Source organism: Piliocolobus tephrosceles, chromosome 16 (assembly GCF_002776525.5).
Source record: "Piliocolobus tephrosceles isolate RC106 chromosome 16, ASM277652v3, whole genome shotgun sequence".
Taxonomy (NCBI): Eukaryota; Metazoa; Chordata; class Mammalia; order Primates; family Cercopithecidae; genus Piliocolobus; species Piliocolobus tephrosceles.
The window spans coordinates 62,702,647-62,729,850 of NC_045449.1; the positions used below are offsets into that span (position 1 = coordinate 62,702,647).

The 27,204-nt window shown below is 35.5% G+C and overlaps 1 protein-coding gene across 1 annotated transcript in view; it reads right to left on the reverse strand.

Moving 5' to 3' along the window:
• ABCA6 (ATP binding cassette subfamily A member 6) overlaps window positions 1–27,204 on the reverse strand; it is a 63,641-nt gene that overhangs the window by 23,983 nt on the left and 12,454 nt on the right. The window contains exons 9-21 of the mRNA XM_026456774.2: window positions 23,539–23,686; window positions 21,881–22,049; window positions 16,867–16,925; window positions 14,302–14,412; window positions 13,678–13,853; window positions 13,347–13,466; window positions 12,955–13,093; window positions 11,912–12,002; window positions 10,546–10,685; window positions 7,480–7,596; window positions 5,830–6,013; window positions 5,272–5,438; window positions 3,355–3,482 (exon numbers count right to left, since the gene is read on the reverse strand). Of these exons, the coding sequence (XP_026312559.1) occupies window positions 3,355–3,482; window positions 5,272–5,438; window positions 5,830–6,013; window positions 7,480–7,596; window positions 10,546–10,685; window positions 11,912–12,002; window positions 12,955–13,093; window positions 13,347–13,466; window positions 13,678–13,853; window positions 14,302–14,412; window positions 16,867–16,925; window positions 21,881–22,049; window positions 23,539–23,686 (1,749 nt within the window). The remainder of the gene's footprint in view (window positions 1–3,354; window positions 3,483–5,271; window positions 5,439–5,829; window positions 6,014–7,479; window positions 7,597–10,545; window positions 10,686–11,911; window positions 12,003–12,954; window positions 13,094–13,346; window positions 13,467–13,677; window positions 13,854–14,301; window positions 14,413–16,866; window positions 16,926–21,880; window positions 22,050–23,538; window positions 23,687–27,204) is intronic.

Below are 27,204 nucleotides of genomic sequence, written 5' to 3' on the forward strand. Positions count from 1 at the left end.
GTGGGCGTGGGACCCTCCCGGCCAGGTGTGGGATATAATCTCCGGTGTGCCGGTGTTACAGCGCAGTATTGGGGTGGGAGTTACCCGATTTTCCAGTTGTTGTGTGTCTCAGTTCCCCTGGCTAGGAAAAGGGACTCCCTTCCCCCTCGCGCTTCCCAGGTGAGGCGATGCCTCGCCCTGCTTCAGCTCTCGCTGGTCGGGTTGCAGCAGCTGACCAGCACCGATTGTCCGGCACTCCCGAGTGAGATGACCCCAGTACCTCAGTTGAAAATGCAGAAATCACCGGTCTTCTGTGTCACTCGCGCTGGGAGATGGAGACTGAAGCTGTTCCTATTCGGCCATCTTGCTCCGCCGTAAATCAGGTCTCTCTTTTCCTCTTTGGTCACTCTTGAGGACAGTGGACTTGTGTTAATTAATTTATTTTTTTGTCTCTGTACTTAGGTATTTTATGGTTTAAGTTGGAAGCTTCTGTGCCATTTTGTTCCTCTTTTCTCAAAATCTGACAATTATTGGTAACATGTTTATCTTTTAATGTGAGAATCCCTGTCTCGCTAGGTGGATGTGGGTCGGTATATGGCACTGCACCTCAAGTGACTGTGGAGGTGGAGTGGGGTGTGTGGCTGTTCAAGGTGTATGGAAAGCTTATTTTCTATGCGCATGTCCCTGTATCACTTGGTGGAGGGATCCTAATTCATCTAAGGTTTGGCCTTATTTTTTTCCAATCCCAGAGCCCACTATAAACTCCCATTTCAAAGGCAAAATAAATAAATAAATAAATAAAGTCCTTCTTATCCTCTTATTCATTCCATCTTGCCCGAATTATTGTCTGCAGTTACATCAGGTTTGCCCAGCTGTGCTCCTCAGATAATGTCTCTTAGTAAGTAAATATGGGACTCTTACCCTGAGGACAACTGCGGCTACAGTGTGTTCTGTGCCAAATGTGGGGAGGGGCCTGACAGGTCATCTTTTTTCAGGTATAGTTCACGACCCTGACTATAGCTTCAGAGCCCACCTTACCCTCTTGCATTCATCCACTCTGAGTTCAGGTATCCTGGAAATTGGTTTTACCTTCAGTTGTTTGCTCCGGTGTGCTCTAGGCTGTGAATTTTTCTCAGCTCATATTTCTCGGTCAGATGTTCTCATCTGCTTTCTTCTTTAGGGTCATGTCCAAAACCCTGATCTGATGATGACATCCTCTTTCACTTCCTAAGAAAGATTATATTTATACAATACACATGTATGTAATATGTATGTAAATGTTTAAAATAAAGTAAAACATATGTATGTGTTATACAGACACATATATATTTACCTGTCCATTCTTTGGAAGAACAAGCGAGAGAGAAGAGTGTTATCATTGGCTGTTTTAGGATGGACAGTCTGAAGTACTCCTCATAAAATTATTGTATCTCCACAGATTATTCAATTCAAATGTTGTTGTTGTTTTTTACCAAAAGTTATACAATAGAATTAGCTTATTTTTATTATTACATGTTAATTTGCATTAAATAGATTTATAAAGCGAATTCATTGTGGTATAAAATTTGCTAAATAGAAGATGGTAGAGTGTGGGTCAATATTATTATTGTGATACCCAAAGAAAGATATTTATACATAGTATTCCATAAATATTAACTTTAATCATGTGTATGATTTATTTTAAAAGTTTGATATGTGTTTTCTTACTTTTCTATGGCCTTCTCTTATTAACTTCATATTAGAATCAAATATTGAGGATTTTATAAAATCACTGAAGCATCAAAATATACTTTTGGAAGTAGATGACTTTGAAAACAGAAATGGTACTGATGGCCTCTCATACAATGGAGCTATCATAGTTTCTGGTAAACAAAAGGTATGTTTGCCTTTTTGCTTTTATGAAAATAAGCAAAAAGTACTACATTTTAGTTGTTTTAAAACTGCAGAAAATTAGTGCTAGTATACAGCAACTTGACTCAGAAAAACATTCTGGGTTGTTATTTAATAAACTGTGAAGTTTTCCCAAGTTTTTGTAAAACATTTTCTATCTTAGCTTTGCTTTGAATTAGATAATTTTTACCTTTGAAAGGATCTAAATTTAATTGTATTGTTTAAACTCAATAAAAATATTATAGCTTATAATTATCAATCAATATAATTATGGATCTAATATTCAGTAGCTAACTACCTGAATAATGTTTGTTTTTATATATTGAGAAAATACATTAGATACTATAATATCTACATGAAATCCCTGAGAAAAAATTATTCTCAATCTGCTACCTTAGCATATGTCAATTTGGGTAAAAGAGTCAAGCCATAGAGATTCATCAGAGAACAAGACTATTGAAAATACTTTTTTTGAGACAGAGTCTTGCTCTGTTACCCAGGCTGGAGCGCAGTGCCACGATCTCGGCTCACTACACCTCTGCCTTCCAGGTTCAAGTGACTCTCCTGCCTCAGCCTCCAGAGTAGCTGGGACTACGGGCAGGCACCACCATGCCCAGCTAGTTTTTGTATATTTGGTAGAGAGGGGGTTTCATCATGTTGGCCAGGCTGGTCTTAAACTCCTGACCTTGGGTGATCCTCCTGCCTTGGCCTCCCAAAATGCTGGGATTACAGGCCTAAGTCACAATGCTTGGCCTCAAAATACGTCTTAATCTTAAGAACTCTTCAGTCTTATTTGCATTCTAATAAAAGCAAGGGGCCTAATTAAGTGAAGCTACCTCTTTATTTCTTGCTACAAAGTAAACTTTTTAAAAAGAAAAGCCTTTGAAGATGTATTACTGAATTCAGTTCTGTGTAAACTAAATATGCTATAAAAAATGTAATCCCTGTGTGCCAGTTTTGGGAAATTACTGTGTCAGTTACTATGTTACCTACCTCACATATTTACTATATGAACTAGTGGTAAGATTTAAACAGTAAACCTCCTAATAGACGCATGAACATTTTCCTAAACATGAAGTACATAAACATAAAGATTAGGAAGTGGGGAAATGCTTCTTTGGCAGGGTAAGCATGAATATTTAATGAACTCCATGCTTATCTCCTGTCCAGAAGGCCAGCGTTCCTTTGCTACTGCTGCCTTTTTTTTTTTTTTTTTTTTTTTTTTTGAGACAGAGTCTCACTCTGTCGCGCAGACTGGAGTGCAGTGGTGTGATCTCGGCTCCCTACAACCTTCACCTTCCGAGTTTAAGTGATTCTTCTGCCTCAGCCTCCTGAGTAGCTGGGATTACAGACATGTGCCACCACACCTGGCTAATTTTTGTATTTTGTAGTAAAGATGGAGTTTTGCTATGTTGGCCAGGCTGGTCTTGAACTCTTGACCTCAAGTGATCTGCCCGCCTTTGCCTCCCAAAGTGCTAAGATTACAGGTGTGAGCCACCGTGCCCGATCTTCCTTTGCTTCTTCATCATAAACTGACAGTGTCTCCTTGTCAGGGAGACTTTTAAACTCCACTAACTGAAATTTCCCCATCAGCAAATTGAAGACAAAATTATCTAAAATTAGTAATACCAATAAAAATTCATATTGATTGTATGCTGACTCTGTGCTAGCGCTTAATGTACATGAATAGAGTGTCATTTATGCCCTGTAACAATCCATTTAGTATCTCCTTTTCATAGATGAGGAAGGTAAAGCTCAGAAAGTTTAGTTAACTTGAAGTTGGACACACAGCAAGCATGTGGCACTGTTAGGATCTTTTATACATAAACCTTGCCTTTGTTCTTTAAGAATTTAGTATTACGAAAAACTAGCCGGGCGAGGTGGCGGGCGCCTGTAGTCCCAGCTACTCCGGAGGCTGAGGCAGGAGAATGGCGTAAAACCCGGGACATGGATGCAGCTGGAAACCATCATTCTTAGCAAACTATCACAAGAAGAGAAAACCAAACACCGCATGTTCTCACTCATAGGTGGGAACTGAACAATGAGCTCACTTGGACTCAGGAAGGGGAACATCACACAATGGGGCCTATCATGGGGAGGGAGGAGTGTGGAGGGATTGCATTGGGGAGTTATACCTGATATAAATGATGAATTGATGGGTGCTGACGAGTTGATGGGTGCAGCACACCAACATGGCACATGTATACATATGTAACAAACCTGCACGTTATGCACATGTACCCTAGAACTTAAAGTATAATTAAAAAAAAAAAAAAAAAAAAGAGAGACCTGATTTACTTATCTCATGAGCTCATAGGTAAAGAAACCTTTCTAGATCTCGGAAATTAAACGTACAATTAGCATTTAAGGTAGTGAGGTGAATAAAATTTACTTTCCAAAACCCAAAGGAAAACAAGAAGAAGAATGAGAAATGGAAAGGAAAAGACCATCTTTGTTTAAAGACCATACACTGCAGGCCTGAATCGCAAATCCATGGGAAAATCAAATGAGTGAGGAACTCGGCAAGGGAAGACTCTTACTGCAATTTTTTTTTTTTTTTAACGTCTGAGGTACTAACATAAAAGTTCCTTCTTCAAAGTTAATTAAGCAGTTAGAAAAAAAAAAAAAAAAAAACAGCTGGGCACAGTGGCTCACATCTATAAACCCAGCACTTTGGGAAGCCAAGGAGGGCAGATCACTTGAGGCCAGGAGTTCAAGACCAGCCTGGTCAACATGGCAAAATCCCATTTCTACTAAAACTACAAGAAAAAAACATTAGTCAGACGTGATGGCACACGCCTGTAATCCCAGCTACTCAGGAGTCTGAGGCAGGAGAATCGCTTGAACCTGGGAGGTGGAGGTTGCATTGAACCGAGATCGCACCACTGCACTTCAGCCTGGGCAACAGAGCAAGACTCTGTCTCAAAACAAACCAAAAACAAAACCAACTACCCATTGTTTGGGATAACAAAATAAGGTGTCTTCCTGTATCTTGTACTTAATGAAGGGGCATGGGGGATAGATAGCCCATCTTCACATGGTGACCAGTGTGCATTGTCTTTGTAGTATAGGTTAGGCTGCTGTGTAACAAAGTGATCTCAAAATAGAATGGGTGCGCCAATATAGAAATGTATTTGTCACGTAATAGCTTAGGGTAGTCAGGTAGATAGACATCTTTACTCTTCCAGGTTATACAGTGACCCAAGTTCTTTTTCTCTTATCCTCATCATCCCTGGCATCTCCAAAATCAGAGTAAATATGCACTGTTCCTCATAAGGTGTTTTCTATAAATGAAGTTTAAATACCCATTTTCTTCTCTTATGATTTACTTTCCCCTCCTCCTGCGCTATTCAACAATAAAAATAACTTATTTCTGGATTTAAATTTTATTTTTCTTTTCACCTGTGTTATTGATGATCAACAGGCTGGTACGGGGTTCCTCAGGAAGTTGTCCAGGAGACAGAAAATACAATTCGGTTTTAAATTCCCAATCGATCTTTTCATTTAACATAGCATACATTATATTTTCGACAATCAAAGGGAACACTGCGATTCCAAATACCAATAATCTAAACAATAAAGAAACATTAGCATATGAATCTCTAGGAAAATTATTTATTTAGTAAGACATTCCACAAGTATTTGTTGAGTGCCAAGCCTGCCTTATGCCTATCATGATTTGGTACTAAAATTCTGAAGGTAATACCCTAGCATGCTACACAGTACCAGAAGGCATTACTATATAAACACCAGGTTATGAAACCATGAAAACAAAACACACCTGCATGTATAAGCCTAATCGGGTGTGAACATTCAAGTATTCCCACTGTCAGAAAACTTAAATGCTGAATTTGTCCACCCCGTGGCAGGAATGTCAGATACTGTGTTCAAAATTATCTTCTAGTTTGAACCTCTTTTGAAACTCATGATCTAACAAAACCACAGTACTCTGCTACTCACAGGGTCAACAACACTTTCGTTTGACGTTTTAACTTTAAGAAACGGAGCCGCGCCATGGCAAAGACTTGTGTTCTCCAGAGGCGCATGTCACTCACAGCTGTCTGCATTTCAGATAAGGAAGAGTGAGCCAGCTCCATTTCATTGAGGCTTTCTGAGTCTCTTATCATCTCCACTTGTTCGAAATCTGTATACACACACACACCAACACACATATTATAATATTAATGCCATCCTGGAGGCATCACAGATTTTCCTTAGTAATATTAAAAATAGTATTACATGGCCAGGCGTGGTGGCTTAGGCCTGTAATCCCAGTACTCTGGGAGGCTGTGGTGGGCAGATCACCTGAGGTCAGGATTTCAAGACCAGCCTGGTCAACATGGCGAAATCCTGTCTCTACCAAAAATACAAAACTTAGCCGGGCCTGGTGGCGGGCGCCTGTAATCCCAGCTCCTCAAGAGGCTAAGGTAGGAGAATCACTTGAACCTGGGAGGCAGAGGTTGCTGTGAGCCGAGATTACGCCACTGCACTCTGGCCTAGGAGACAGAGCAAGATTCCGTCTCAAAAAAAAAAAAAAAAGTTTTACATTTGTTTTATTTTTATAACCAATTCAAAGGAATTATTTAGACAACGTTTTTCAATATTTATTAAGTTTATACTTCACCACTGCCATCTATATTTTCTTCCTATAGTTAAGTTTGTAATTGCCAATGGTGATAAAAAAGTAAAAGTTTAAATCAAACAAAGTTTTAGATTGCTTGTGGTTACAGTGCAAACAATATAAGAAGCATGTTATGATGCCCATATTCTATACTCAGTGAGAAAATATGCTGAATTCATACCAAAAGAATAATGCACACAAATGGTGATCTCATTGTGCCCAGTATTTGAAAAGCAAAGAAATTCCAAAGAGTATCATTACTTGGAGGGATTTTTAAGAAATCTTCTGCATAAAAATAGCCAATCATTACCACCTAAATATCTACTACTAAGGTATCAATCATTTAGTAGTAGAGGGGAAAGATCATCAGCTCTGAACTGCCAGATCTGTACATGAGTCTTACATCTGTGATTGGGGAAAATCATTTAACTGCTCACAGGTCTGATTTTCTCATTTGTAAACCAGTGCCAATGACACTTCTTGGAAAGGTTATTATAGGAAGATAATGTTGAAGGCATATATATCAATGTATATCCATACATTAAGCATAAGAGGAGCTCCATAATGACAATGATTATTATCACCCATTAAAATATACAAGAGTGGATGCTGAGAATTCTCCCCACTAAGACCTTAGTGGAATTTTGTATATTAACAAGCTAAGAGCAATTTTTATCTTAAAAAAATCTGTTCAGACCTCATTCCCCTAATTAAGAGCCTTTTACAGCCTGAAGGTATCTAAGAAGCAGGGAACATCTGAGGATAGGAACTAGTTTCCAAAAGGAAACTTGGTAAACTCCATGAAGGGATCTGTGATCAGTCTTAGTAATGATGCTAAGAAATAATGACAGCCCATCTCAAACAGCAGAGCCAAATTTGGAATGAAATCACATTTCTTGGTGTGAATCACCCATAAGAAATTATAAATACTAAATTGATACATGATCATTTGGGAATTGGTTTTCTGTGAATTACATAAGTGGCTTTACCTTGTTCGATAGTTGACTGTCCTTCCAGTTTCATAAAGATTTCATTTAGAGTTGACATGGAAATGTCATAACCTGTCACTCCCTGGTCAGAACACTTGTCCAGATTACTGAAAAGATCTAAGGCAAAAAATATGAATAGATATTTGGAAAAACCACATCGAGAACTAAACCAAGTAAATTAATACTTATTTAAAAGATGATACATAATATTGTTAAGAAAATTATGTCTTTGGAGTATCACAGTAGTCAAAAGCAAAATTTCATGAGAATCCTCTCCTTCTCTGAAATAACTAAGGAAGACCTCTTCCTCCATCCTCAAACTGTCTTACTTCATCTTCCATTCTCAGTTTACGAGCTTCCTGTAGATTTCTCTGCAGAAACCTGAACAATCAGAAAGACCATTATCTTCTCACCTCCACACTACAAACCCACGTATATCTCTACCTATATTCTGGGTCTTCTTTCTGTATAAGTCTTTCAATGGTTTCTCAATGCATTTAAAATAAAAATCAAAGTCAATAACACAACCTCTGAGGCTCCAAAAGAGCCTGTCTCCATCTATCCATACAACCTTACCCACCTCCATTTGCCATTCTGCTCCCTCACTCATTGCCCTCCAGACATCCTCCTTTCCCCTCGACTTGGAGTGCTCTTGACCATTTTCTTCTTGTGGCCTTCAGTGGCCACTCTATATAAACCTCAGCCAGACACCAGTCATCACTCTAACTCACTGGCCTTGTTTATTATTTTAGTGTACAATTGTTGAAAAATTTGTATATTTTGTGTGTCTACTTTTCCCTATCTAGTTAGATGTAGGCTGTGGTATTTCTAGTTGCTGGAGCAGTGCCTTTTATATAATACTTTCCCAGTACACATTTATTGGGTAACTCTTTCATGGAGATACTTGGATGAGATGGCAGGATTCTAGAAGACTCTTAGATGCTACTTTCTACTTTGGGTGGGAGGATGGGCCAATGACATTATTGAGAGGAACTAGGTGGATGAGACTGTAGCATACACACTGTTTCCCTATGACCTGCACATGGCAGCAAGGGACCTGGGAGTCCCATGTCCTGAAAAGGATATAAGCATGCCATTCAACTAGCAGAGGCCTTAGGTCTGTGTAAAGGCTGCCATGGGCCGGGAGGTCAACAAAGTAATTCTGGCAAAGTAACATACTCCAGTAGTGGTACCAACATATAATTCCTTTTTCTCCTTCTCTGACCAAAAATGAAAGTGGACCAGTTGCACCTCACAGGGCCTTAGTCCAAGAACAAAATGACAGGATAGTCCACTGATCTGAGAAGAACACCATCTTCTATGCTACTGCAAGGACATAGGGAGCTGCCACATTGGGGAGTGAAGCTAAAATCTGGGAATTCCTGCGTATTTGCCTAATGAAACTGAATTATGTAAAAGAGCTTATTTAAGGCAGGTATATAGGGAGTTATACCTTTAACTAACTAAATGTTTAAACCAAAGGGAAGCTATTTAAATCAAAAGACACTGAAATACATTTCCTCATTTGTAAGATAGGGCAAGTTATAGCACCCATCTCATAGAAAAAACAGTTGTGAGAATTAAAGGAGTTAATATATATGAAACCATTAGAACAGTGCCTAACATGTAGAAAACATTACACAAAGAGCTAGTAATCTTTAGGACTGCTTATCAAACAAAGTTTGAATGGGTGCTGCTACCCAGTTGGCAGGGAACTGAGGGTTGGACACTTTTGTAGACTACATAAGTTGTTTTTCTCTGCAAAATAACACATGCACAATTAAAATAGAGAAATCCTGCCTTATCCACAGTTTCATTTTCCACAGTTTCAATTATCTACTGTCAACTGCTGTCTAAAAATATAAGATGGAAAATTCGAGAAATAATTCATAAGTTTTCAGTTGTGTGCCCTTGTAAGTAGCGTGATGAAATCCTTCACCATCCCACTCCATGTTGCTCAGGCTCAGGACATGCATCATCCCCTGTCCAGCAGAACCATGCTATACCCGCCTGTCACTTAGTAGCCCTCTGGGATATTAGAGCAACTGTCACAGTATTGCAGTACAAGGCACCCCTATTTTACCTAATAAGGCTCCCAAAGTGCAAGAGTAATGATGCTGGCAATTTGGATATGCCAAGGAAAAGCCATAAAATGCTTCCTGTAAGTGAAAAGGTGAAAGTTCTCAACAAGGAAAAAAAAAATCTTACACTGATGCTAAGATCTAATGTAAGAATGAATCTTCTGTCTGTGAAATTGTGAAGAAGGCAAAAGAAATTCATGCTACTTTTGCGGTTGCAACTCAAACTGCAAAAATTACAGCCACAATGTACGTTAAGTGCTTAGTTAAGATGGAAAAGGCATTCAATGCGTAGGTGGAAGACATGAACAGAAATGTTTTCGGATTGATGGCAGTTAGGTTTGGTTCTATCCACGGTTTCAGGCATGAACTGGAGATCTTGGAACTATCTATTCCTTGTGAATAATGGGGGGCTAGCTTACAAAGAGAAACTTGTAGCAGAAACCTTTCTGCCCCACCAACATCTCTTCTGGATTCACCTGGACACGGTAAATCTACTTATTAAAAGCACCTGCCTGAGGTCCTTTTTCTGTACTTGGAAGTATTCTAAGCTCATGTTCAGAGTAAGCCAGATGGATGAGAAAGTTAATGCTCTTGTAGGCATCCCTTAATCAACAATGGATGGGGAACAGTGGGTAAGAACCCCAGCTTACTCATCCCTCTGGTGACAAAAGGCTGAACCCACTTATTTCATTTATTTCCCTCCCATGGGCATTGCACCTCAATTGCCTACCACAGTAATCTGCTCCAGAATTCAGACTTCTCTGGCTGCCTTCCCTTCCCTCTCACCTGTCCCCATTATCTGCTGGTGCTTCGAGGAAGCAACTACCCAATAAATCAGTGGCACTCAATCCTTCCTCTCAAGTTCTGCTTCTCAGGTGGCCAAAACTAAGAAAAAGTCTAAATTAATTAGACAAAGAAAATTACTATAATAATAAAGTGAACATTTTTTCCCAAATTTCATTTATTGTAATCATAGTTGAGTTACCTGGAAATATGTTTGTCCTTTCCAATGGCAAAGTATATACAAGCTTTTCTTTGTTTTTTGTTTTTAATTTAGCATCGGGGATGTGATGAGCAATGAAGGATGTTATTTGTTCTGGATTACATATTTCATTCCTATGTAAACTAATATTTAAAAGAAAAGACAAGTCATTTGCGTTTTCTCCACCGCTACCACAAAAGAAGAGATTTAATTGAACACCTAGCTGTAGAGCACTACTTTGCTTGGCTTTATGAAACAAAAAGATGAGTAAATTATAACATGATAGTAATTATCAGTTTGAAAAATTTATAATCTATATATAGAAAATGTCTAAGCTCAGAACAATTACAAATATACAAATATATAATGTAAATTAAACAATGTAGAGTTTTATATGTATAGTTATAGATAAATGTAGGAAGGTGAGAATGTTAGGAAGAAGAGACTTCTTAGGGAAAATAATTATTGTATCAGACCATATCATTAGCTAGTAGAGAAAATCTGGCCCACGTGCATGCTTTGTTTGGCCATAGAGATTTTTTAAACAATTATTTTAGCCTGGATACACACTGATATGGTTTGGCTGTGTCCCCACCCAAATGTCATCTTGAATTGTACTTCCCATAATTCCTACATGTCATAGGAGGGACCCGGTGGGAGGTAATTGAATCATAGGGGTGGTGACCCTCACGCTAGTGAGTTCTCATGAGATATGATGGTTTTATACGGGGCTTTTCCCTGCCTTCACTCTGCATTTCTCCTTGCTGTCACCATGTGAAGAAGGGTGTGTTTGCTTTCCCTTCTGCCATGACTATAAGTTTCCTGAGACCTACTCAGCCACACTGAACTGTGAGTCAATTAAACCTCTTTCCTTTATATATTACCCAGTCTCGGGTATGTCATTAGCAGCATGAGAACAGACTAATATATACACTTTTTTGTTAGCCACAGTTATCATTACTCTCTGCCCCTAGATTTCTCCTTGTTGATACTGGCTTCTGAAATTATTTGCCTTTTTTGCCCTATGAAAGAATGAAAACACATTCCAGAATTATATGGATCGGCTGAGGAAAATGATGGTAGGAAGAAGGTAGAGGTTTAGGCTACACAGAACAGCTACCTGGAAAAATGGCACATGAAGTAGTCCTGCTGTGAAAAGTCAGGCTTGGTTTATCATGTTGAAATGTTGCCAACAATTAACATTGTAAAGACACAGGAGGAAGGAAAGTGGGAAAAGTATTCAGGAAATACCGATCAATCCAGTATAGTAGAGATGAAGCATGAGGCCAGCTCTGTTTCATAATTGTCCACCTTTTTCATATACCAGTATTGAAAACACATAAATCCAATCTATTCCCAAAGCCTTTACCTTAGGTGATATCCAAGACCCCACCTTCTTTTCAAAAAGATAGAAGAACCTGCACACTTCAGTATCCCATTGGACATGATCACTTTTCTATCTGAATAAAAGAAATTAAGTGAGAAAAGATATTGGGGGTCATTCATTTCTTCTTTCTCTAGTAAAGAAAGATGAGGAGCCAAGGCTCAGAAGTGCAAAGAAGAAGTATTCAACAGGGTATAACTAGATCTAGTGTGCATTTTAACATTTGAAATATACATTAAAATTGATGCATTTAAAATGAACTCATGATATTATTCAGCCATAAAAAAGAATGAAACCATGTCTTCTGCAGCAACATGGATGGAACTGGAGTCTATTATCATAAGTGAAACAACAGAGAAACAGAAAGTCAAATACTGCATGTTCTCATTTATAAGTGGGAGCTAAATAATGGGTATACATGGACATACAGTATGGAATAATAGACACTAATGACTTGGAAGTATGGAAGAGTCAGAGGGGGATGGGGAATGAGAAATTATTTAATGGGTACAATGTACATTATTTGGTGATGAATACACCAAAAGCCCAGACTTCACCACTACATAATATATCCATGTAACAAAACTGTATTTGTACTCATTAAATTTATACAAATAAATTAAATTAAAAATAAAATAAAATAAGGTCATGAACACCAGTTTATCTGTACCTTCCAATACTTTAATAAACCACATAAATTACATGGTATACTCTATACTCTGATGCTAAAGAATGAGTGGCTATTTTTCAACTAAGTATATATAAAAGAAGATTTGAATGTTTAAATTAATTGATAGCTGATCTAAAAAAAAATGGGCAATCAGAATTTTTCATTAGTTGTCACTACCTAGCAAATGTACAACCAGAAAGGAATTCCACAGTGGAACTAGATTCCTGTCACCCTCCTGACTGCTATAGAATGTAAGAACATTGCCATGATGAGAGCAGGGCTCTTACCCTGAGAATAGACTACGCTTCTAAATTCCCCAATTGCATCATGGTAATACTGAGATAAAACCAATAATTACCAGCCAGGATGTCAGCCTCATCCATGGACTGGGTACTGAAAAGGATCACATGATCTGCTCTACGCTCTCTCAGGAGGCTCCACACTTGATCTCTGGAAAAAGGATCCAATCCAGTAGTTGGTTCATCTAAGAGCAAAATCTACAGAGAATGAAGATACATAAAATATGTCTCTCATATTAACTGCATCCAGATGATAGCATGAAAAACAATAAATACCATAAAATAATAACCATCCAGTCATTTTTCTCCAACATATATCTATTTATAGTTAAACATAGCAGGCTCTCTCTTGATACATTACAATGAAAGCTCTATCACCTTTAGTGGTAAAAGAACTTGACATTTTACAGACATTCAACCTGCTTCCTTCCCCATGCATAATCTCACTTACTTTAGGATCTCCTAAAATGGCAATCCCAAAAGTCAGCTTTCTGTTCTGTCCTTCACTTAAATGTTTGGCAAGGTTATCTTGAATGTTTTGCATGTCCAATTCCAGTAATATTCGTTGTACCTATATGAGAAAATACACAACTTTTAAAATCCAAAATGATTCATATTATGCAATTTTAACCGCTCATTAAAGCAGTCGATGCTTGTTATGGGACCTCTTTGCCTAAATTTTATTCATAACAAGGCATATAAATCATTGAAGAGAATTCTGTGGTCATGATTTAATTTGGTAAGTGATTGGCAGGTCAGTTAATCCAAGCATGCCCTCCTACCTCTTGTTCCACTTCCTGTGGATGAATCCCTTTTATTTTAGCAAACAGGCTGAGGTTTTCCTTCACGGTGAGTATGTCAAATTGAACATTGAATTGAGGACAGACACCAATTATCTTTCTGATTTCCTCCAAGTCTTGCATTTCAGAGAGATTTTTATTATAGATGGTAACTGATCCTAAGAATAGAAGTTAAAAATAAAATTGGCAAGATAATACATTTTATTAATATTCATAGATTTCATTTAAGAAAATATTGGCATATATTCACAAATCTCTAAAATGATTTGTGAACAACTACTAATTATTCTTGACATAAACATATGCTTATAGAACTGCATATTTGTGAACACAATTTGTGAAGAACTACTAATTATTCTTGACACAAACATACGCTTATAGAACTGCACATTTACCCTGAAATATCACACGATGGAATAAATAAAATAATTTTATAAATATTGCAGAAATATGAAGCATATTCAAAATTATGTAGCTCTTAGAAACAACTTTAGATAAACATTATTTCTCTTAAGCCATCAAATTTAACATTTAAAATGAAAGGCATATGCTTGACCTCATTTTATGATAAGACATCTTGCCTTTGAGAAATTTCTTCTTGCTCACCTTCTGTTGGAACAGACAATCCATTAAGAATATTTAGCAGTGAAGATTTGCCAGCTCCACTGTGACCCAGAATTGCCGTGATTTGACCTTCATATATGTCAAAGAGCAAGCCTATTTTTAGAACAAATTATTAGAACAAATTGTTAACAAATTATTAAGAGTATAAACCGAAAGGCATTAGACCGGTCTGGTCCCAATATGGAACAAGGTTATTTAGTTTAGTGGTGTATTTCTCAGCATTTCAGTACTTTAAAATACACAATGTTCAATATTTTCCTAATTGACAAAATAATACGTGACAAACCTGTAATAATTAAAATAAGATGTTACTGGTGCAGGATATAGTGACCAATGGAACAGAATAGAAGTCTAATGTGGACCAACGTAAATATAAAAATAGAGATTAATAAAATGACCTTTCAAACTTATTAAAAAGATGGTTTATTTAATAAATAATTTGGGGACAATGAAACAAATAAATTAACAAATTGTATGTTTGTAGTTTTTTTTTTTTTTTTTTTTTTGGTGACAGGATCTCATTCTGCCACCTAGACTGGAGTACAGTGGAGCAAGTGGAGCAATCACAGCTCACTGCAGCCTCAATCTCCCACGCTTAGGCAATTCTCCCATGTCAGCCCCCTGTAGCTGAGACTATCGGCCCACGCCACCACACTTGGCTAATTTTTGTATTTTTAGTAGAGACAGGGTTTCGCCATGTTGCCCAGGCTGGATTCAAACTCCTGAGTTCAAGCAATCCACCCACTTTGGGATTTACAGGTACGAGCCACCATGCCTGGCCTGTAATTTTTAAATGTAAAGTATACAGTGTTTTCCAGGGTAAGAGGGAAGTGATACTGGCTGCTGGGACTGACACATAGTAACTGGAAAAATAAAATAAAAGCCTCAGTTTCCTCATCTGCAAAGTGAGAGATATATTAATATGTCCTTCACAGGCCTAAATGTAAAATGGTACATGTAAATCACTTAGTATACCTTCCAGCACACACCAAGTCCTCAATGAAATCTAAGTGTTTATTGCTATTGTTGTCATTGTCATTACTATTCATTATGTATTGCTTCTGGGAGTATGACTTTTTATAATTTTAGTGGGAAATAATTTGAAATATGAATCAAGAATCTTGAAAGTATGCTTCCTTTGAATAATTCTGCTTCTAGAAATTTATATTCAAGAAACAATTTATGACATTTACAAAGACTGAACAAGGCTGTTCATTCTAGTATTTTTTATTACACTAAAAATTGGAAACAAATTGGATCTCATACATTGGTGTGTTAATAAGTTAATCCTGGTATCCATATAATGGAATGCTATTTGGCTTCTGAAAAATAGGCCATAGATAAAAGATTTCAAAAGTGTGTCCCAAAGGTGCTGCAGATGTGCTCCAGAAACTAACTCCATGAGGAAGGAAGGGGAGGCTAAGGGAATGCAACCACTTCCCTGGTTTCCCAAAGAGTAGCTTCACTTGGTTCGAATTCATATTCACATTTTTAATGTATTGACATCCAATGCTTTTAATTTTTTAAGGTGCTGCTATTTTTAAAATGAACAAAATGCTTAAAGAAGTTTTTTGTTTAGGCAAAAAGAGGTTCATGACTTGATGGAGTGCAAAGGTAGTTCAAAATGTGTTCCAAAACTTTAAGTAATTGATCCAAAATTATTTCAATATATCCTGAGCTAAAATTAAAGAAAGAAATCACAGATCTAGATGGTATTTGATGAGAGAAACCTAGAGAGAGAATAAAATTGCTCATACGAATACATTAAATTCTCAAAGACCTAATCTAAAAGTAATGAATAAGACTGAATTAAAGGATGCTGCATTTATTACAAAATACATGCAATATAAACACAATGGTTGGAGAACTCTCCACTTCTGGAAGGTTCATGGCTCTTCTTTTTCAGCTTTTAAGGCTTCTTTTATTTAAAAACAAAATCATTTTTATTCCTCCTAAAAATTATTTTTAATAAAAGCAAATTGTCCTCCATGAAATGTAGCTACTCACTTTGATGTTTGCTTAAATGTCTGTTATAGAAAACTATATGTTAGAATATTTTGTATCAAAATGTGTTTTTTCATTTCAAATGATAAATTATGTTTGTAATAGGATATTGGCTTGTGAAATTTAATTCATAGTCAATGGTTTTACTCATCTTGCTTTAGTTAACCTCACCAGTACATATAAACTATGTAAATTCACCAGCTAGTATAAAACCTTTATCAGATTTCAGTCTAGATGTTCTTTCCTCACAGTGACAATATATAAAATATTGTTCATAGCAGACTAATCTTTAAAAGCAAAGATAAATTGCATCTTGCATTGTATGATACCATTTTTATAAATTAATAGATCCATGCAATATCTGGAAGAATTTTACAGTGTATTCTTAATCATGATTAATGTCCAAGTGGTAGCATTGGCTTATTTGCATTCTTTTTTCTTTTGCTTATCTATATGCTTCAAATTTGTTCACATCGAATTGTTTCCCCTTTTTATAATAAAGAAATAAGTGAAAGAATGAAATGTTTCAATGTTTTTCTTTACCTTTCAATGCTTCCACTTTTCCAGACTTTCTTTTATATTCTTTCTTAACATTTCTGATTCTGAAATAACAAAAAGGGTACTTACTTAGCCAACACAGAAGTGAAAATAGCACAAGCCATTAATAGCCCTAGTCATAGTGACAGCTGCAGCCAACCACTTTATGTGAAATAAGGGATGGCATAGTCTATTCAGAAAGAAAAAGACCTATTTTTGATTAATCATTTCCCCTGAGGTAGAAAATAAAGGAGTCTCTCTCAAGTTACAATTAAACTACTAGTATTTTGTCTAGAAAAGTAGAATGCTGTGCAATTATCCTCACTTTCTTCCTCGAGTTTTAGAATAGTTGGTTCTTCCTCCTGTTCAAGATCAGCTCATTTACCTGGGGCCTTGAACTGGCATCCTGCATCCTCTCCACCTCTTGCTTATTAATGTATTAGTCAGACACTCTGGCACCTGCATCTTTTACAGTCCTCCCTAATAGCTCATCTTTGAACTCAGCTCTACTTTGGACATAATTTGATTTCTCTCCTCCCTGTATTGTACAAAATTCTCAAAATAAACTTGCCATTTTCACTTCCTGACCTTTAATTCCTCTTCAATTGCACTCTTATTTCTGAACTCACCACTCCAGTGAACCACTTCATAATGAAATCATTAGTGACCTCCTAATTATAAAATACAACAAATACTTTTCCATTCTTACATACTGGATTATGTATGTCTCACTGTTGATGACTATCTCTTTGTTAGTGGTGACTTAATTGCTTTGCTTCTTATTTTTCTAAATGTTCCTTTTCTGTTTCCTAATAAAGTCCTCTTCCTTCATCAGACACATCAGCTTGATGTTCCACAGGGTTCTCCATGCATATGATGGATCTTCTCATTTGAGACTCTCTCCAGAAGTTTTCTCATTGGATTTTTTGTTTTAACATCAACCTAATATTGACCCCACCCTTTTCATTGATCTTTAGACTCACATATCTAATAGTTTGCTGGATAGAGAGTCTCTCTCTGTCTCCCTCTCTCTCACACACACATACATACACACACACACACACACACACACACACTGCTCTTAATCAGTGGTTGTCAATTGTGAATACACATTAGAATTCCAAAGGGAACTGATGCCTGCAAACAACCCTCAGAGATTCATATTATATTCACGTTAATTACTTCTCTGCAGAGTTCACAGAAAAAAGATTCACATTAATTGATCTGGGGTGATGAGTTTTTCATAGCAGTAAAGGCTGAGGATTGGGATGTTTTAAATGTTCTTCCAAATGAGTCTAATGTGAAGCCAGGTTTGAGAATTAACTGCTCTAAAACTGCATATCCAGAACAGACTTCATTGCATTGTCACCTAAACACACTCCCCCATCATGCTGGATCTTAACTTGGCAGCATGGACATTCAACTACTCTCTTCTTGATTCTCACTCAGATTCATCACTTATCCAACCTGGTATCATTTTTGTAAAATTTAACTCTAAAATAGTTCAAGTCTTGGGTCCATTTTAAAAATTGATATTTTAAAATCCATTTTATTTACTCCTCAGTGTTCCTTATCAGCCTCAAAGGGAAAGTCAAGGCTATTTTGTACCACGTGAAGCAGCCACTCATGGTCTGTACAGTGACATCTTTCGGCATCCTCAGCCTTATGTTTTATGTGTCAGGATCACCAAACCACCATTTATATCCTGCACAAAGTTTAGCGCTTTTTGTCTCTTCTGCTGGATGTGTCATACACATGTACATATGCACATGCACTCACACACACATATGTACATATGCACAAATGAACCTTTTTATCCTTTTTATCTGTCTTAGTCTTAAAAGAATGTTCATTGCAACATCATTTGTCAGAACAAAAAATTAGAAACAACCAGAATATTCTTTAATGTAAGAAAAGATAAATAAAAATGGTAGACTCATATCTTAGAATATTTTTATATAAAAATTAAAATCAATGCATTAGCCCATAGTTATCACTGTGAATAGATCCTAAAAAGCAAAATGCTGAGTGTAGAAGCAATATGTAGAAACTTAAGTACAGTCTGATACTATTTATAGATTATATGAGATAAAAACACACAGTTATATCACATATATCTATATCACATATTGTTTAGGGCTATAAGTGTATGGTACAATATGTAAATATATGAATGGAAAGTGGGAACACCAAATCCATTATAAAGGTCAATCCCGATGAAGGAGGGAGAAAATATTTTAAAGAGATCAAAAGGGACTTTAAATAAACATATAATATATCCATCAAAAATACAAAGCAAATATGACAATAATGTTTATATCTGTTCAACCTGGATGGTGAATATGTCAGCTTTAAAAGCCTAAATTTATTCAGTAATTTTTAACTATTTAAAAGAAAAATAGATGTTCTCTTCTTCGATTTCCCTAAACTTGGGCAGTTAACACTTCTACTGACTAAATAACAGTAGTTAATATCTCTATCCCTACATTTATCACATTGAATTTCATGTACCTATTTATCTTCTTCCCTAGGCTGTGTGCTCCTTGAAAGACAGTTTATTGTTCATCTTTGCAGCCCTAAAGATTAGTAAAGAACCCAGCAGCAATATGTTTGTTGAATGAATTAATTAAGCAAAGTTAAAAGGTGATGAGTCTCACCAGCTATTTTATTTCAGCATTTCTTTGTAAAATGGAATCCCTGTTGAAGTGAAACTTTAATGTTTTGTTTTAATAAAGAAAATTCCATTTAGGAGGAGCTGGTGTTTCCAGATTTTAGACAGGAAATCAGACATTTACATTTGGGGCAGGCAGACATCCTACCTGTGTTCTGGGAATATTGCCTGAATGGTCTATAGTTATAGGAATGCACATATGTGCACACAGTTGCCCCCAGAGAAAATGTGACTTGGGGGTTATGAATAAGGAAGAACCAGTTGTGAATAAAAACTGTATATTTTTACAAATCCAGAATCATGATTCTGGTTAGAATTCTACAAGCTTTCATCCATATCCCTGATACATAGAGCTTAAAGGTTACATATCCTGTAAGCTCTACGTATCTTAGGGGAAAAGTTCCTTTGTATATAAAGTGTTTGTATATAAAGGAGAAGAGTTCATTTTTATATAAAGCAGACCACATAGGAAGAAAAAAATCAATGCCTTAGTGCCTTTTATATTCATACAAAATAGAATTCACATGTTGGAACTGATTGGAAAAGATTTGACATTGTCTAGAGGTGGAGAAGAGTAATGATGCTACTAAGAAATGATCACTGTGAAGAAAGAAGAGATAAAACTTGTGGACTGGAAACTGCATCTACTGTTGGATGGTCGAAAGGCAGTTTTAGACTGCCTTACAGACCCAGACCTGCTTTAACAGTCAGTGAGTGTGTACCACCTTGTCATTAAAGAGCTACAACATTGACCGCCTAAGCCTACTTTCTTGCTTTGGTGTGGATCTGGGGTGAGGTACCCCACAATGGAGCCAAAAGCTTTAGTGAATAGTACTTGCATCAAATGACTTTCTTTCCCTGGTTTGTCAGTAGCCTCGGGTCTCCACCTGAGCTAAGAATCCAGACCAAGTGACAGGTATGCCTAGTCAACATTGTATACATTGGCTAGGTTTGGAGGCACAGTGGGGGTGTGGGAGAAGAGGGGAGAAGAGGGGAGAAGTCAGGAGAAGGTGGGGGTGGAGGACATTTTACTTTTTTTCCTAGGCCACTAGGCAGCAGTAGAAGAACAAAGAAAATTTTGAGGTCTTTGTAAGTAAAAGATTTTGTTAGAAGATTGGATCTGAGAATTACTATAATTTGAATAATAATATAATACAATATGATTTTGTGCCCTCAACTGGTAAAGGATTGATGACACTGGAACTGAGTTTTACGGAATTATTCCTCACTTGGCCTTTCTCATTTGGATGGATATTTTCTATAGAGCTGGTATACTCCTAGCTAAAGCAGAGGAATGGCTGTTGCCCTACTCAGAAAACTTAAATAGAAAACTGGTTAAGAACTAGATGGAGGAAGCCTAGGTATATGGGTTAGGCCTCTTCGTCTTGGAAAGATTTCACTTCCTAGCTATGGTTCTCTATTTATTCATTTTCTTTTGCCTCCTGACATCTCAATAGTATGTTAAGAGCATAGACTGCAGAGCCAGACTATGTGGATTACAATTCCAGTTCTCCACTTGTGAGTTGTGTGATATTGGGTAAAAGGCTTAAGCTGTCATTACTTCACTTTTTGTATTTTCAAAATGGGGAAAATAAAGATACCTGCCTCATAAGCTTTTTGTGCGAATTATGTGCAAGTCAGGTACATAGTCAGCACTAAGTAAACACCTGTTAATAAATAAATGATTGGTATTTAAAGCTCTGATTCATTAACTTTGTACCAAACTTTGTAGAAAAATCTACAAAGCTATTTTGAAATCCATGATACTTGGGTTCAATCCCAAAACTGCTGAGTTAGAATCCCTGGCTAAAAACAGATACTCTAACTGTTTCTCATACAATTCTGTTATGTGCTAAATCTCATAACAACCCTACAAAGTCAATATTAATCTTGTTTCATAGAAGACACTAAGACTCATAAAATTTACTCATTTTTCCGAGATTACACATCAAATGAGAGACGAGAGTATTAGGATCTAAGAATTTCTGATTCAGAATTTCTTACTTCTTCCAACTTACCGTATAAAGCCAGATGAAATCACAGAGAGAGGGGTTCACAGAATGAAAGGAGCAAGCATAAAAGAGAGGTAGACACAAGAGAAAGAGGCAGAAAGGGGGACAAGATGAAGTGTGGGTGGATAATATGATATGGAGCTGATAATCAAGGAGAATTTTCCTTTCAAGTAACAGAAGAAATTGATGGTGATGGAAATGGAGCAATTCAAAGTAACATTGACAAAAACAAATATCTTCTCCTTCAATATTTTGCCTCAAGCTCACCCTGATGCTCTTGGTTAATAATTCTTTAGCTTTGTGCTCATGTATTAGTATTAATTATAAGTGTGATTACCTGATGGCTTCTTTTCCTTGGAATTCAGGAGCTACTGGTTCAAAATAATCATCAGAGGGATGCTCAGCATCAACTTCTTTCTCAATAACCTTATTATCAGTCCTTTGGTGTTGGAAACAAGATGATGAATTCAAGAAAAATAATGGAGAATAATGGCGCTCATCTCCACCTAAGTAACCAAGAGGCAACAAAATAGGATCAGTAATAGTAAAACAATGAGCAAAGAAGCCTTGCTCACAACAATGCAGAATGCCTTGAAGTTTTAAGCATCATAGAGACACTTTTTTCTTCTAAAACCCTATTTATTATTAAGAAGAAAACTTGATAACGAAGTAAACAATGAGAATTCAAAGGAAATAACATATTGCAAAAGTTAAACAATATAATACAGCTTTCAACAAAGCATAAATAAAATGTGATCTAAAAAAAAAGAAAGTCAATAGGAAAGTGAGGTTCAAGTAAAATATTAGGTATATGACCAGCTGAGTTGGACTCCAGCTTTTCCCTGATCAAGACATTAGTACAGATCTTAGAGCCTCTGTTGTCTACATCTGTAGAAAAGGACTCCCAACAAGGAAATCCATTATATCTCCTTTTTTTCCATTCTTAACAATGGGTTGCATTATCCTTGATAATAGACTCATGAGAAACAGATTTGTATCACCCAATAAATATATTTATTAAAAATTTTTTTAATGTGGTCTAAAAGGTATTTAGGTGAATGAATGAAACCAAATATTTGGGAAAACACAAAGCCTTAGCATAGCACATAAAAATAATTTTAGACATGTTTGTGAACTTAAATAATTTGACCGCAGCAACATAATTGAACATAATATTGAAATCTATATATTTCTGCTTAGGCATGAATACATGGAGAAACTATATTTGCTTAGAATACATTTATAGTGATATTTTAAATATATTTTTCCAGTTTAAAAAATGAGGTTGAATTTATTATTAAGGGCCTTCACATATCAACCAGAAGTCACAGAAAGACAGGAATATGTACAAGTAAATACAGAGAAAACCTATAAGACAACCTTAAATAGTGGAAGGAAGGTATAAAATAAGAGGATAAACAAGAAGATTGTGCCAGAAAAAAAACTTTCTGATTCTAGAATGTGTGAAAAAATTCTGGGCTTACGTGAAATTTTTGGTTGTTTGCAAGATAATCTAACAGGGCAATCAATATACTTCTACAAATATGAACAATATATAAAACATTTTGAGAATGATGCTGAACAAATATTCATGAGAAAGCACTTCCACAGTATAATGGCCTCCCACCAGCCAAACCACCATAAGAACTAACTTATTTTATCTTGTTCTGACACAAGTCCTAATATGACCCTTTCAAAACACTTTCAGGGATCCATGAATACCTAACATTATTTAATTACCACATGATTATAAGATATATTATAATTATTGTTGTCATATAATTATAATATATTGTTATAGTAAAGTCATAAGAAGAATTGTTTTTACATAAAAATTTCATTAGACCATTAAAAACTATGAAGTAGAAATAATGAACTTATTAGTTTGAAATGGGAAATATTTAATATTCATTTTAAAAGTCTATATAATCTTAAAAAATGTATTCAATGTAATTAATAACTATAGAGGTCAGAGAAAAACTCACTATTACTTACAGGGTAAAATTTTGTCAAAGTATAATGCCAATAGCAAGTAGATGAAACCATCCAAAAGCAATATGGAAAAAGTTGCTATCATTGTATATGAGTCTCCTGAAGGGTCAGGAAAAATTACACCATTCAAGTTATAATCCAGTTTGATAATCTAAGATTCAAAAAATAAAAATAAATGTTTAAAATAAATAAATAAATAGCTTGGCATAGCAGCAAAAAGTATTAATTTATTAACTAGCTTTTTCAAGAGGCACTTAGTAGTTACTAGTCAAATATATAAATAAGGAAATAAAGGTATTGGTCAAAATATTTCTATTTTACAGTGAAAAATAATTAGAAATAAATATGTATTTAATAAAAACAATGTTCTAAGTATAAGAATTTAAATTATAATTCATTTGTTTGTTTTCATAAAATCATTGCAATATTACAAATATCTATTCTGGGCAACAAAGGAAATACAAATGTTGGAAAGAAAATAATAAATTCTTGGAAGCCTCTAATTAGATAAAAAGAGAACTTACCTCCTTTTCTAGTTATTATTTCAAATAAAAGTTTGTATTTAGAATTTTGCTATATAATAACAGCAACTATGTTCTAGGCACTGTTCTAAGTGTTTTATATATTATCCCATTTAATCTTCCTTAAAACTCTATCAGATAAGCAATAAAGCTTATAAAAATAGTAAGATTTTAACCTGCATTTTACATATGATAAAACTAAGGCACAGCAAAGTTGAGTAGCCAAAAGTGGCAAAGTGAAATTAGAACAGAGAAAGTCTACTCCTAAGTCCAGTTCCTTACCCTGCACACTATACAGCTTCTCAGTCTATGCTAAAATGTTAACATTTTCATGATAAAGTTGAATTTATTCTAGAAATCCAAAATTGGGTCAACATTTGAAAATCAATCAATGTAATTCAACATAAAACAGATTAAATAGGAAAATAATGTGATCAATATAATAGACACAGAAAAACAATTTGGTACAATATTATATCTATTCATAATAAAGAAAATATCTTCACAAACTAAGAAGATGAATCTTCCTTAAGCTGATGAATTACATGTACCGAGACCAACAATAAGCATCATATTTAATGGCACAACGTTGAAAGCTTTTATTTTGCCTGTATTTCTATTCATTATTGTACTAGAGGTCCAGACCTGTGCAGGAAAGTAGGAAAAAGAAATAGAAAGCATGAGGATTGCGATGGGAAAAATATAAGCCATCATTATTTGAAGACAACATGATTATATATAATTCCAGTATAAAACTCAGAAAAATATTGGGTTTAATAAGAGAATATAACAAGAATGCTGGATATAATACCAACGTACAGAAATCAGTTGCATCTCTCTACATTAACAACAAATGTTTAAAAATAAGAATTTAAACATAGATGCTATTTATAATAGCATGAAAAATATCAAAAGCATCGGAACAAATCAAATAAAAACGTGTAAGACCTCTACAGTGAAAACTAAAACAGGCCAGGTGCATGGATCTTTGGTAGGCTGAGTTGAGAGGATCGCTTTTTTGAACCCAGGAGGTTGAGATTAGCCTGAGTGACACAGTGAGACCAACTCTCTACAAAAATAAAAAGTTAGCCAGGTGTGCTGGTGTATGGCTATAGTCCTAGCTACTTGAGAGGCTGAGGTGGGAAGATCACTTAAGCCCGGGAGTTTGAGGCTGCAGTGAGCTGTCTTCGTACACTCCAGCCTGGGTGACAGGGCAAGATCCTGTCTCAAAATAAAAATAAAACTAAAAATAAGATAATTATTAAAGAAAATTGAAGATCACTTAAATGAATGCAAAGATAGATTATGTTCATGGCTGAAAAAAAGATGACAATTTTCTTCAAACTGATCAAAAAATTCAACTGCATCACACTCTTAATAGCTCTGCACGGGCATCTAAGTGTGTGATTATGTAACTTGATAAGCTAATTCTAGAATTGACATCATTGCAAAGAAATTAGAATAGACAAGGCTCTCTTGAGAAAGAGATTAAAGAGGTAAAACTGTTACTGCCAAATAACAAGACATATGATAAAGCAAAACAATTAAGACAATGTGGCCACAGTGCAAGGATAGGCATTTTGGCCAATACATGATTGGTTGAGTTATAATAAAAGAAAGATTGCAATTCATTCAGGGAAAGGATAGTCTAGTTGATAAATTGAGCTGGAGAAATTGGATATTTGTGTAGCAAAATTAATATTGTCTCTACCTATACACACACAAAAGTTATATTGAAATGGATTTTACATCTTAATGTAAAAGCTGAACCAGTCAATATTCTAGAAAAACAGCCAGAAAATATATTTGTAAACTTGGTGTAGGCAATGATTCCTTAAATTGATTTTAAAAAAGCATTCTACATAAAAGAGAAACTTGAAAAATTGGACTTTATCAAAATTACATATCTCTGTTCATCACAGGTACCATTAAGAGAGGACAAAAGCTAGCAACAAATAACAGAAAAATGTCGGATGTTCAACATGTATGAGGAATCCTTAAAAAGCAATCAGGAGAAGATAGAAAACTCAGAGGAAAAGATGGGTCAAAGACCTGGATAGGTAATTTATAAAAAATAAAATTCATAATCCACTAAGCATATACAAAGGCATTCAATGTCATCAATAACTGGGAAAATGCAAATTAACACTACAATGATGTATCATTGCATAACCATCAGAATGACTAAAATGTGAAAGATTGACAATACTAAATCCCGGTGAAGTGTTAGAAAAACTGGAATTCTGAAACACTGTTGATGTAAAACTAAATTGATGCAACCACTTTGGAAAAATATTTGGTGGTAACTACTAAGATTAATATTTGTATACTCTCAGCCCCACTATTCTGTTTGTTATATTAACATAATGAACAGAATGGAATGTCCATATTCAGTAGGAAATGTGTACTAGAATGTTTGTAGCAGCTTTATTAAAAATGCTCAAAAACTAAAAATTATCATAATCTATTGATAAGAAAATTGATAGTATATTAACACAATAGGATGCTACATAACACTACACTATAGCTACACAAAAACTCTGCTGCCACCTAAAAACGTTATGTTGAATGAAACAAGAGAGATGTTCAAAAATACACTTTGTGCAACATCACTCCTATGAAGTTTAAAATATGCAAAACCAAAAATTTTATTTAGGAATACATACTTAGGTGGTAATGAAAAGTAAAGAAGTCAATATTACAAAATTTTTACCTTTACGAAGGAGTGTTCCGAGGGGTTTGTGACTGGTGGCGACATTCTATTCCTTGATCTAGTTCATGGATACTTTGATTTACTTTTTAATTATCTATTAAACTATACTTGTGTTTGGAAAGTTTTTCATATTCATAGTTTATACAATAAAAGTAGGTTCATATAAAAATTTTAATAAACTAGCAGATATTTTCATTATGTTAAATGAATAGTAATAAAAGTAAGTATTTGTATATAGGAATAACACCTAGAAGAAAACACTTCAAAATGAAAATATATCTGAGAGGTGAAATCTGGAGGATTTTTTAAATTTAAGTTTCTTTGTGAGGTGACTTTTTTCTACAATGTAACAATAACATTTTAAAGTTTAACTTTAGGGGGGCGGAGCAAGATGGCCGAATAGGAACAGCTTCAGTCTCCATCTCCCAGCGCGAG